The 13,718-nt window shown below is 36.6% G+C and overlaps 2 protein-coding genes across 2 annotated transcripts; both read right to left on the bottom strand.

The window, feature by feature from the left end:
• Window positions 1-656: 656 nt before the first annotated feature.
• Window positions 657-8,682, bottom strand: LOC138310447 (uncharacterized). The gene is made up of 5 exons (XM_069251670.1): window positions 8,291-8,682; window positions 3,888-4,056; window positions 3,214-3,350; window positions 1,998-2,151; window positions 657-974 (listed from the first exon to the last, which is right to left on the bottom strand). Exons 1-5 carry the CDS (start codon window positions 8,337-8,339, stop codon window positions 800-802), a joined length of 684 nt encoding a protein of 227 aa, XP_069107771.1. The 5' UTR covers window positions 8,340-8,682; the 3' UTR covers window positions 657-799.
• Window positions 8,683-10,377: 1,695 nt separating this feature from the next.
• LOC138310703 (uncharacterized) lies at window positions 10,378-12,777 on the bottom strand. The gene is made up of 2 exons (XM_069252035.1): window positions 11,869-12,777; window positions 10,378-10,838 (listed from the first exon to the last, which is right to left on the bottom strand). Exons 1-2 carry the CDS (start codon window positions 12,341-12,343, stop codon window positions 10,423-10,425), a joined length of 891 nt encoding a protein of 296 aa, XP_069108136.1. The 5' UTR covers window positions 12,344-12,777; the 3' UTR covers window positions 10,378-10,422.
• Window positions 12,778-13,718: the final 941 nt, after the last annotated feature.

Genomic DNA, 13,718 nt, shown 5'->3' with positions numbered 1-13,718 from the left:
TGTATTTGATTTTTTTTTTCAAAGGGACATGGTTCAGACAATCCGTCATGACATCTTTGATCGTTCACATGGACATGGCTTTCCTTTTAGCCGTCAATGAACGTACACTTCTCACTGAAAAGTCGACTTTTATGAAGTAAAGTGTTTCTGGATTATATCCCATTAAATGACATAATAAACAATTCTCAACTTTCAAACAAAAATCATATCTTTAGGTCTTACGAAACAAGCATCATTTCCAATATATTTGAATGAAGCTTTATTGATTTTATCTCTAACTGTTTCAAAGCAAACACCATCTTCTACAACATTTTCTCATTTAGAAGTTAATTTCATAGCAATTGTCAAAAGCTAAAATGCTGAATATTGACTAGTATTCCTTAAATAAATCATATTATGCCTCTTAACTTTCTAAGTTATCATGACTTTTTACCTCAGGAGAATATTGATAGAATGTGTTAGTGTATTCATATTTTAGAAGAAAAATAAATCCGCGCGTTATTTGATTTTAACCTTGTAAATCCTTTGTTTTAAGATAATGATGCATCACAAAATAGTAAGGACGCTCTGGAGTAAGTAAACGTACTGCAGTATCTGCCAAATATGATAAGTTTATCTACGAAATATTTCTAAATAAAACAAGAACTACACGTAGCCTGACTTCAATGGACTTTATTTAAACGATACATTAGGAGTACACGTAGTGCATTTCAAAGACGGAAATCCGTCTTGATGGGGAAACAAAATCTTTGTATACAAGAACTGACGAAAGAATAATATCACCATCAGCGTTCTGAAGTTAAATCTGATCGAGAAACTCCGATATGTTGACGTGCGCTCCAATACCGTAGGGTTCTGACCAAAGGTTGTCGAATATTGCGAAGATTTTGGCATCTGTGACAGTTCCTTCGCAATTTTCTGGAACGGCTGGTGTCGCCATTTGTACGATGCATTGAATAGTTTCTCTCCTCCGTCTGCAAATGGAACACACGTTATAAGGATCCTAACAAATTCACATTAAATATTTTTTTGTTATATAAAGATGGTACACTGCTGACAAATGGCATTTTGTCTCTATCAAAAACCGGAATAGACGAATAAGTATTTCCCTTCGTTTACAAACGTAACTTACTTTACACCTTTACCAAAAGTGAAAAGTTTGAGCTTCCAATCTAACTTTCAAAATAAAAACATTAAAATTAATTAGTTGCGTCCGGAAAAAACCCCCATGGCAGTTTGTCCAATATGGAATGGCGTACTGATTGCGCATGCATCAAAAGCAAAATCAATGATTTTAAACATGTATTATTCTTGTGCTAAAAAGACATATATACATTCACATGATTATACACAAATTATTGTTCCAAACAATGGGTATCATTATGTTTTGTCGGCAGTGCATCATCTTTACAGGAGTTGTGCCATGAGTTTTTAAATTACTTCCAAAAGCAACAGTTCATTCATTCAAGCCTGGCGTCAATCTATCGACAGTCAAAGTTGACTCCAGATTGTTAATGGAATTTTGTCGTTGAGGGAACATAAAACTAAATGAAAAAAAGCCCAGGATAGAATTTTGACCACGGCGCTGATTGGCTGGCTAATTATGAATTTCAAAAGTAAAAAAGTTTTCTTACAGATGATTATTCCTAGATAATCATGATATGAATTTAGAAATTCAGATTTAGGTTCAAAATATCATATGATAATGAATAGGTAAAAGCATTAGAATTTCAGGATTTTTTAGTGCAAAATGCGCATGATTTCAAAATGGCTACACTGGTTGGAGTTTGAATTGAAGGACCTTAATATTTTTACTCTATCTAGTGTTATATGAGAACCTAGACTTTAATTACAGAACACAATAGCTAACTAATATTCAGCTGTTTTATGATACATTACAAAACTTGTAACAAATTTTAACACTGTGGTCTAAGTTAAATTATTTAGTTCTCTTGATAGGGATTTAACGAGTCAGCTTGAATGGTTATTATACGCACGCTGTCCACCACTCGATGCCCTCAGAGATGCCCAGTGAAGGATTCGGTCTGTCTGGGGTTTCACTGCTTCCGAGTGGATAGCAAGAATCAAAGGCGCTGTTCCAGAACTCGGCACACTCCCCACTGATGGCTCGGCGCTGGAATCTCTGTAAAACTGACAACAACACGGATACTGCTATAACGATAGTAGGTATGAAATCAAAATCAGTGCTGAGGTGTTACTGTTATATCTAAATATACAAATATGGTTGGATATTAATGACACAAGCCAATTATAGAAATATATAATAATATATGTAGGTAATAATTCAGGTTTCGAAATACAACGGAAAAGTAGTTTTCCAACTGTATTTACAAGCATGCCCGTGTTGGCGACCCCAGTACTGTAAACAGCCAACTAACAGGATGTCAAACTCCATGGATAACATGAATACTATATAATTAATGTAGACCCTGTTATTTTCGCACGGATGGTATTTTTTCGATTTCGCGGCACATTGCTATGATCTCGAAAATTTGATCCAAAATAATGAGAAATGGTTGAATCGTATGCACCCTGATAGCTATATAATTTGATTCATTCGATTTTAACCGATTTCGTTAAAATTTTAATCCGCGTAAAAAAACAGCTACACGGTATTTAATTTCGCAGGGGAACATTTCTCATTGATACTTAGTCATGGAGAGAAATGTTGGCGCATTTAATACTTCACAATGTTCAGTGATGAGCTATGCGGGTTATCTTATTTTCTACTTATGCTATTCGCGGGTATTTAAAAATGCCCCACCGCAGGCAGAGCATAAACGATACTTATCATTTGACCAATAATTGATGTTTAACCGTATGTACATATGTCTTATCAATACAAAAATAATTTAAAATGATTTATTTTCAAATGCAGTTAGAACTTCATTCCATAAAGGACATAGTGCCATGGATTTTTTTCGGGACGCAATTAATTACTTTTAAGATTTTCAATTTAAAGTAAAATCAAATGCTGCTCAAACTTTTCAGGAAGTAACCTTTGTAACCGATGAAAAATACCAATTCGTCTACTACTATTTTTTGATAGAGAAAGAATATCATTTGTCAGCAGCTTAGCATCTTTTAGTTCGAGGAAATGAACTTAACCGTTAAAAAGCGAAATTTAATACTCAGTGCATAAAACAATTATACAGTACCAAGACTATTGTTTTGATAATGAATACGTATTACATGGTGTAACTTGAGGGTCGATCTGCCCGCCCGCCGTACACAATCCTCCGTTCTGCTGATGTAGCTGTCGCAGTTCTACCTGGTTCATGCAGTGGTACGTGTTATCCGCTATGCATTGTTCGTACTGGAGCAGTGAACTAGATTCAATGTACAAAATGAGATAGATATTGATTTAAAATGCAACTACGTATACCGGTAAACCATTTTCACCAAGTTGTTTGTTTTTTTCTAGCATGGCTTATTTTCGTGAATGGCTTATTTTCGTGAATGGCTTATTTTCGTGAATGGCTTATTTTCGTGAGTTTTTAGTGAATTGCAGGATGAGATTGTTACACATGTCAAAGCGAAATCACGGACCGTTATGAACTTTAGAACACATTGGCTTTTTGAAGTAAACTAAAACATTCGAATAATATAAACGGTTCCGTTTACTTGTTTGTTTGACTAATTAACGTACTATTAACAGCTATGGTCATGTAAGGACGGCCTCCCATGTATGCGGTGTGTTGCTTGTATGTTGTGCGAGGTGCGTGTTTTGGGAGACTGCGGTAAATTCATGTTGTGTCATCTTGTATAGTGGAACTGTTGCCCCTTTTATAGTGCTATACCACTGAAACATGCCGTGATCCGTTGATGCGATGACTTCGATATAATGAGGCCTTATTGTGCCTTACCTACACCAGATATGAAGAAAAACTGCCAAACCTTCCCTGGTGAAATAGCCATTGCCGAATAATTTTTCTGCTTCGCTTGGTGTAGGTTGTCTAATCTCCAAACAATACAGTCTCTGTATGGCTCTGTACGAGTTACATACAGCGTCTTCTTGGGCAGATCCCAGTTCCACTGGTTATGAAAAACAAAGTTTAAATGTTATCTAATAAAACAAACATGATTAGTCTCGAAACAAACATTTGGAAATCCTGAATGAAACTTTATGGAAATTATCCAATCGAAGAATTTGAATTATGGGCCTGTGACGGCCGTCTCCATTAAGATGTATTGTCTTGTTTTAGACACCTGGCTCCAGGATCATGAAACAATCTTAGATTTATGTTAAGGATTAGCCAATCAGAAATGACGTAACTTTTTGTAACGTCATCTTTGATTGGCTAAGGCTAAACTTAAGACAGGTTTGGACATAAGATTGTTTCATGATCCCGAGGCCTGGCCACAAGATCATGAAAAGGTCTTAAATCTAAAACAGTCTTAAGTACAGACTTGGCCAATCACAGATGACGCTACAAAAAGTTTGTCAATATTTGATTAGCTAAGCAAACACTAAGACTGTTTCATGATCCTGGGGCTTGGAGTTACATGGTCATGGTATGACATAAAATGAAGGTAAGGCCGGAGTTCCGATCGAGTTATGAGGAGTTGAAAAAAGAGGATAATGTCCAGCTTTGTGAGACAAAATTATACTTTTATTTCCTTTTTCCTAATAAGAATAACCTACAGTCGACAGGCTACATCGATTTAATTTTTCAAAATGTCAATTATGAAATGATAGTTATATAAAATCAATAAAAAAATGATATTTCTAAACTTAAAGGCCCACTCCCTTTTGAGAAACAAAAAATTAAAAGTTTCATAAAAACAATAATGATATACGAAAATGCATATGAATGGCCTAAGAGGATGTTATAACACCGACCAAATGCTAGATTCCCTGCGTAAGGTATGTTAACAGTGAAGATCCATTTCGCTGTTTCGCCGTCTGCCACAGTGATATTCAACCGACGTGCTGTAATTAGGACGACGGCGGGAAACATAAAACGACCCGCGTTATGAAAATTCACATGAATTTATCTAAATTAAACTGTTCAGAATGTAATGGTAAGTGGAGTATGAACGGTATGTTAATAACTTTAGAACCTATAAAAATATCAATTTCGTTTTACAATCCCACTTGAAAAAATAAAAAGTGTTTCCGAAAGGAAATTCCGTGAAAATTACTGAGGTCATAAAAACACGAATATTAAGTCGCAACAAAAATAAAATCGTTTACAGAATTCGTTAAAGTCCCACTACCTTTCCAAAACGGCTTTTGATTTTTAAAATTTGAATGTAAAACGAGATAATTTTGCAGAGTCGCAAAAGTTCTTAGCTAACCATTAATACAGCACCTGTCACCACAATCTGAATAATTAAATTTAAATAAATTGAACGTTCATTTTCATAACGCGGGGGGCCGCGGTGGCCGAGTGGTTAAGATGTCCCGACATATTACCACAAGCCCTCCACCTCTGGGATGCGGGTTCGAATCCCATGTGGGGCAGTTGCCAGGTACTGACCGCTGACCGGTGGTTTTTCTCCGGGTACTCCGGCTTTCCTCCACCAACAAACCTGGCACGTCCTTACATGACCCTGGCTGTTAATAGGACGTAAAACTAAACAAACCAAACCAATCATAACGCGGGTCGAATTATGTTTCCCGTTGTCGTCCTAATTACCGAGTGTTAGTTGACTATTACTGCGCCAGACGGCAACACAGCGAAATAAATCTTCACTGTTAACATAGTGAACACAGGAAATCTTAGTTGGTATATTGTTATATCATCTTAGGCCATCGATATATATATTTTCTTATGTTATCAATGTTATTTTTTGTTTCGGAAAGGTATTGGGCCTTTAATGAATATGAGCCTATGAACAGTATACTGCAATATGTAATTACACTGGCGAGAAACGACCTCATATCATACCTATTGTGCTGATTAGACATAATTAAGGTTGTTGTGATTTTCTGCTACCAACGGAAAAGAAACGGGAAGCTGTCTTGTCCGTTAGGTCATATATCTGTTAGCACATATATTTGAAAATGAATTCAATCACGCATTGTGCTCGAAAGTATCAGAACAGGATACAAGTCGTAAAAAGGCCGTTAAACTCTAGCCGATTTTGATATGTTATTAATATTTCTAATTATTCAGCTGTAATAAACAACCAGAGCTACTATATCTACTGAAGACGATAAACAAATCCCATGCTTTATAAGAAACTGCTGCATCGGAGATTAAGCTTTGGGCTGCCGATCACATCAGAAGTCATGACGTCAAAATTTGTGAGTATCGCATCTGGCTTTCTGTTTTACTGGAAAGTGTTATATTTTTGGGCAGTACCCCCGACGGCTTGTTTAAGCATTGTAACCAACAGTGTTATGATGCACGCCATGCGAAAGGTCGGTAAATGGGACACGACGACTATTGTATTTTTTTGTTGACAGCGTCAGATTTGGTGCATGTTGTTTTAGCCTTGTTCGGGTCAGTTACTCGTGCCGTCATGTATTTCAATAGCGAGACCCTCGTCAGACTTTACCCTGTCATGATGCCGGTATTCTACTGGTATGTGTATCCTTTACCATTATACTTCTCAAAGACATTATTGACCATCATGGCGGTGGAGAGGTTTATCGCCGTCTGCTACCCTACTAAACTGAAACAGATCTGGACAAGGGGTCGCATGATCTTCATGATACTTTCCTGCTTTGGACTTATCATAGTAATAGGGATTCCTAAAACAATCTTCACGTCACAGTCAGTCAAACCTAAAGACACATCCGTAGATGCCGCTGATGTTTTCTTTTTGGACAATAGATATTCAAACATATCGCACGGAATTTTCGTGATTGTGTTTGAAATCATACCCATCGTAATGCTTGGTGTATCCAGTGTTGTTGCCATGGTAATATTGCGTAATATCATGTCATACAGTCATAACGTAAGACACACATGTAATAACATTATTGTGACGTCACATGTTATGATGAGGTCATACTTAAAATGTGACGTTGTACGATTTTCTCGGAAAACAGAAGCGTCACATCCGATCTAAGCCTTATTCCGTCTTTTAATGTTAAGAGTTAGCTCCCTTGTGGGTACGTATCGATGGTTACGTCATTATTTTGTGAGCGCAATCGACGTCGTTTTCTCTGGAAAAAGTATGACGTTACGCTCGTAATAACATGACGTCACAATCAATATCTACCTACAAGGTCAGATAACTCTGTAATATTCAGATACAGAATATCGCCTCTCATAGAAAGAAACGAAATTGAGTTTTGCCTGTATTTCCGTTAACATTAGTTAATATGTGATAGATAAATATAATCTTACACACGTTGCTACGTAATCCGGCATAGCAACACGTGACAATATATATTTATGCTTTCTAAATACTAAGAATGAATAGCTTACTAGCTTAAGTTTGTACCAATTTGGAAATGTTAGAACAAGATAATTACTTTTGTAATTATCTGCTATGTTAAAAGAATAAACACTAAACTAAATAGGGTAACTTATATGACCATAACTTTGGCTTGTAAACGTAAGTCGTAAAAATCATTCAAATTGACAGTCAAACATGTATGATGCCTTATATGGTTACAATACATAATTTATTCATTGTAATATTCTCGTTTTATGCCTTATGTATGTTTAGATGGAAGCATACTTTCAGGAATCACTTTACAATTACAAGTAACACTGTACAAATGTGAAATAAACTTATAATTTTCAACATGGCCTGACCGTGCGTACCCATTTCAATGCACTTTAGAAGTATTTATAATGATTTCTTCCAGTTCTGCAATTTTTTTTCCATCTCTTAATTGTAATGATAATTGTACTTGTAAAACAAAAACATTTACATTGTAAGTTTTTATGAAAAAGAATGTCCGTCCGTTTTTTGTCTATTACTTAATAACCTCAAAAGATATTGAGAATAATGCTTATAATTTAATTAACATAACCCACTCATGTACTAATTATGCGTCAATTTCAGTGGTTTTACTTACTTTTACAATAAAACAAATTGAGTTGTGGCGCTGTGATATCTTATCCAATAATTCAGTTTGGCCACTGACTGTGTCGCTTTTAAAGTTCCATGCGAAACCGTTTTGTATATATGACATCACTATTCTTGACGTTGTTCTGTCGGTCTATGGAAAAATAACCTCAAAGATCTAACCAATAGAAATGAATGTAACAAATGAAATTTAATGATATCGAAATATCGCATGAAACTACCCAGTCTATTTAGGCAGAATAACTGATAAGGACATACCTAAGATCATACTTACCATCTGTTATCAGTAACCATAACCCAGCGACGAGCAGGATGGCGTGCATCTTATATTGTGATGTATGTTTTATTGGTTGTCACCTCCTTCACGCTACATCACCAGTACGAACTCTACCTAATGTTCGGTGGTAATGAAATTTAAATATCTCTGGTGTGGTTGACAAATTGAACCTAATTGTATATTATTTGGTCTTTTGCTCTTTGACCTTAACGTTACATCCGGTCTGTACTTATTTTCGAAAGAATCATGTTGAGGCAAACATTATTCCGTATACACATACATCTCGTGATTTGGTTATCGTTTACAGATAATACATTGAGCGTTAGGTTCAACAACAGCATCGTATATACAGAGGAAATTACACGAGTGGCTATGTAATGTGACAAATATATAGACAAAACTTTCAATTCCTTTTCTACATAAGAGTGGCGAAACCAGGCTCGGATTTGACGTTTCCGTCTATCGAGACAATCGTGTGACGTCATATTTTGAGCATGACGTCGATATTACATTGTACATGTAACGTGTTATTACACGTGTGTCTTACGATCTTTATGACATTACTGGACGGGTCAGTTATGTGATAAAGCCTTTTACAAGTGTTCACAGGTCTCAATATTGTGTAACACTTTAAATTCGTTAGGTCCATATCTCGCGGTTTCGTAAACGGAATTTATTTGCGGGGGATTAATTTCGCGGTACACCTCTAAACTAATGGTGTTAACAATGTTATTAAAATATTCTTCGCAAAAATTGTTTAACATAATCGCTTGAGAGCGGTGCTATTTTGAAAACGATAATGTACCAATTACTTCACTGGTGTTTTGAACTTGCGGAGTTCAGTAAAATCGTGAATATCGCAATAATAAACCAACCGCGAAATTTACATTGTATACAGTATATATGAATTTGTCTGTTTGTTTGATTTAATTAACGTCCTATTAACAGCCAGGGTCATGAAAGGACAGACTCCCATGTGTGTGTTGTGTAAATTGTATGAAGTACAAGTGTGCGTTTTGGGAGACTGCGGTATATTTTTGTCATATACGAGATCGTCAACAAAGCAACTTATAGAGCCCCATATACCCTTATCTGTGTCCTCACGCCATGAAATAAAGTCTCCATGTTGGAGACATTATAATATTTATCTCCTATATGTTTAAAATCAATACAGTCCACTCAAATATGTTCCATTGTGAGAGGAGAATCATATGCATAGCATGTAGGAGGATCCTCCCCTCTCAACAAATAGGAATGTGTAAGATATAGGGGTCCAGTTCGAAGCCGAGAGAGAACAATTTCCTCTTTACGGTCTCTCCGACTGGGTAATTTAGGATTAAGTGTAGGTTGTATCTTAAATAGTTTGTTTGTTTCGGTAGACCACCTTTGTTGCCAATGGTGTTTGATGGCTAACTGAATTGGAGGTTTGAAGTCAGTGTATGGTAGTTTCAAATCTGTTTGTGCTAGACGAAGTAGTCTTAGCTGCTTTATCGGCCTTTTCATTCCCCTTTATACCCACATGACTGGGAATCCAGAGGTAAGTAACTGGTGTTTTACCAGATAATCGAAATGTTCGGATTAAAAATTTTTGGATTAGAGCGTTTCTGTGGTTTCTTGATTTCAGAGCTTAAATAACTGAAAGAGAGTCGGAACAGATGTCTGCCTTTACAGAAGGCCAAAAGTGAGACGGTGTCAAGGGAGACGTTAGGAAGAACAAAGTTGGTTAGGAAGAAGATAATAGAAAAGATCCTAAATTCAATCGCCTTTTACGATCATGCAATAGGAACAGCAGGTACAATTCTAACGCCATACCTGCAGGGTCGTAGAACTCTTTGACTAGTAGCGATTGAAAGGAAATGTTGACGGACGACGGAAGGACGACGTGCCATGACACAAGCTCACCGGCCTTTCGGGCCAGGTGAGCTAAAAATGGTTTGTGGAATGAACATTCATTTAAGATCTAATATTCATGTCGTAATTACACAATATGATATTTTGAAAAATGCTATTCAAAAGTTCTACCATTACAAAACAAGTTTTTTTGAAAGAACAAAATACACGTTCGTCTATTTAGAACATTTTTATTTTTCAAAAAATTATTATTGGATGTTGACAAAACCTTAAATCCTTTAATAGAGTTTCCATCCTGAAAACGTTGGTTGGGAGTAGGTAGGACTGCTGTAGATTTTACTGTGATATATTTGTCCCATACGAATATACAGATGATCCCCCTGATTCAGGTAAATAACAACCGTCCCAGTTACTTGGTGAAAATCATGTATTTCCTCCGAATCTGCCCAGGACATCCCTGTCGTCGCTCCGTTTACAATTAATAGAGTTTGAAATGCGTTATGAACGTAGCATACCATGGTCCATGTGATGACGTAAGTTCCAGATTCCGGTACGGTATATATTCCCTCACTTGGGTTGTATCCATCCCCCTGATCCAGTGCCTCGTGGTCAAATACTACTGTGGCATGAGACCCAAGTGTTACAGTTGATGAAAGATAGGCGTGGAAGGCGATAGGTAGTTGAGGCGCGACACCTGTGAGTCAAACATGAGTTTATGTGATAAAAATGTCCATTTGCATGATTTAAATTGTGTTACTTAATGAAATATACCTTCCATAAATCTCTTAATTATCGCGTCTTTGTCATTTAAAAAATAAATGTGAATTCATCAATTCGCAATCATGAACGGTTGACCGTATTTAATTTGTGGTCCAACCAAATGTTGACATCAAATGGAACAAATATGATAAACATACTTTATATGATAAGGATGTAATAATGTAATAATTTTATGCAATACCTTTGAATAAAACTAACTTCAAAACAGCAATTTGATTTTTATTTTGGGTCTTCCTTCGTCACTTGTAATTTTTGTGTCGCCTGCAAGGCAGGGGCGACACTAAGTTATCAATATGTCGGCGTCGGCGTCGTAGGTGTCGGCGTCGGCGTACGGTTTCCGTGCGATAACTTACTTATTTATTGTCCGATTTCAGCCAAATTTGGTATATTGCTTTATATCAATGAGATATCGGTGGATTTCGATAATGGTCAAAATCCGTCAATATTTGCAAGATTTACGGGGCTTTAAATTCATTAAAACAGATAAATCCATGATTTCCGCTCGATAACTTTAGTATTTATTGTCCAATTTCAACTAAATTTAGTATATTGCTTTATATCAGTGAGATCTTATATGGCTTTGATACTGGTCAAAATCCGTCAATATTTACAAGAGTTACGGGACTTTAAAATCCTTTAAACATGGTTTCCGCTTGATAATTTTAGTAATTATTATCCGATTTCAACCAAATTTGGTGTATTGCTTAATATCGATAAGACCTTATATGGGTTATATACCAGTCAAAATCCATCAATATTTGCAAGAGTAACGGGACATGATAACTTCACCTAATAATTCACAATATTTTTAACTGTAAATAACTATTTTTTGTTATGCTGGGCAGGCGACCCATCCAAGTGGAATTCTTGTTAGATGTTAATATCAAATAGATTTGGCCTTGAAAATGTCACATTAAAACATGGAAATTCAGACAAAAACATACGACTTAATTTTGGCGATCTCCGCACTAGATCAGACACTGCCGGCTTCTTTTTGGTTCGGACTTCTCCACGTTCGTTGCTCGGTGTTAGCACACTTAATTCATCGTCCTCAACATCATTAGTAGAGTTGGTCATAGTATGGAATTCTCCTGGGATTAGCGTTGGCAGGCTTTCGCCAAAGGCGTCATCATCAGAATTATCCGCACGTTTCTGTAAATCTGCAAATTGCCTAACTAGCTTTGCCACAACCGTATCTTTGCCCTCTATCAAACGTCGAAGCGTCAATATTTCAGAAGCTTGATTTTGTAATTTAGTTTCAAGCTGATCGATTCGTTGATCTTTCAAGCTTACAAGGCTTTCAATGTGACTAATTCGTGATGCCATGACCTCTTGCCATTGTCTATCCTGGTCTAGTTCCTGCCCATATAATCCATTTCCGGAGACCAACACCAGTAGCAAGGGGAACAGTGTATACATGATGTTCACTTCACACTGTTCTTCGGGATGATAATATTTAACTTGTACAGATAGTTTTGCTTTATACGATGTCTAATCTCCTACACAACTACTATTGGATTCGTTCGTTATCTATGAGCAGTAGGTACACATGTTGTTCAATATTCTAAATCTAAATGTGCTATCAGTTATGTCGCCACTTTGATGAAACAGAATTAGTCTGAGGTTCAAACGAGGAAAATTAATGACCAATGAACGTTTTACTTGATTACACTAAACGTTTGCGCTTTCACATTTCAATAGGGTAGATGCATGGTTCAAGGGAAACAATGACCGACTGTCAGTTGTTTTATAGAATTGATTTTATTCTGTTTTATCACGGTATAACGGCAGGGTAATTTATTTCAATTTAAACAAGAGGCCCATGGGCCTTAACGGTCATCTGACTGATGGCACAAAACAACAAGGTCACAGTATAAAGTAGTGTTACCAATTAATATCAACAATACAAGGAACTCCTTAGCTGAATATGTAAGTTTCGAGGAATAGGTAAATGTCATTTGTTGAACAAACTTGGTAGCCCTTCATCCATATATGGTTGTTACCCATTCGAGGATTAAGGAGGAGTCAGATTTTAAAGTCAAATTTCAGTAAAGCTCCCATTTTGGACCCCCGCCGTACTATCCCCATGGGTCTTACCTCGGTCCTTTATAAAATATGATTGTCCTCACCTAAAGTTCCCCCTTCTGAGCCCCGCCCCTCTGTCCCCAACGGTCGGACCTAACTCGTTTATATTAAATATGATTGTCCTTCCCCAATGATACAAATATGGATGCATTAAACCATTCAAGGGCTAAGGAGGAGTAGGCTTTTAAAGCCAAATTTCATCAAATCCCCCTTCTGAGCCCCGCTCCTCTTTTCCAAGGGGTCAAACCTAACCAGTTTGTATAATATATGATAGTCCTCCCTTTATGGTGTTTTATAACATTTTTAAGCGTTAAGGAGGAGTAGCGTTTTATAAGTAAAAGTTTTATGCACGACGAAGGACGAAGCACGCTGACTGACTTTTCAAGAAACATAATTGCAATCATGAAAATTGTGCCCGAGTGATTTACTGAGGCAGTCCTTCACTAGCACACATAGGGGCCATTTTGAAGCTGGCCGAATAGTAATAGAATTTCCGATATGGTAAATTTAATTTTCGATATCGGCAATAGAATTTCCGATATCGGGAAATAGAATCCCCCATATCGGATTCGGCATAAAAAGTAACTTGGCTTGCCATACATTTAACTATATGTACATGTATCAGTGTACAATTACGCTAGATTTTTATTAGTTTGTTTGTTTGTTTGTTTGATTTATTAACGTCCTATTAACAGCTATGGTCATGTAA

Source organism: Argopecten irradians, chromosome 16, assembly GCF_041381155.1.
Source record: "Argopecten irradians isolate NY chromosome 16, Ai_NY, whole genome shotgun sequence".
Lineage (NCBI taxonomy): Eukaryota > Metazoa > Mollusca > Bivalvia > Pectinida > Pectinidae > Argopecten > Argopecten irradians.
Note: the sequence above shows the minus strand (reverse complement) of the source record. Positions and strands in the feature narration are given on the sequence as shown.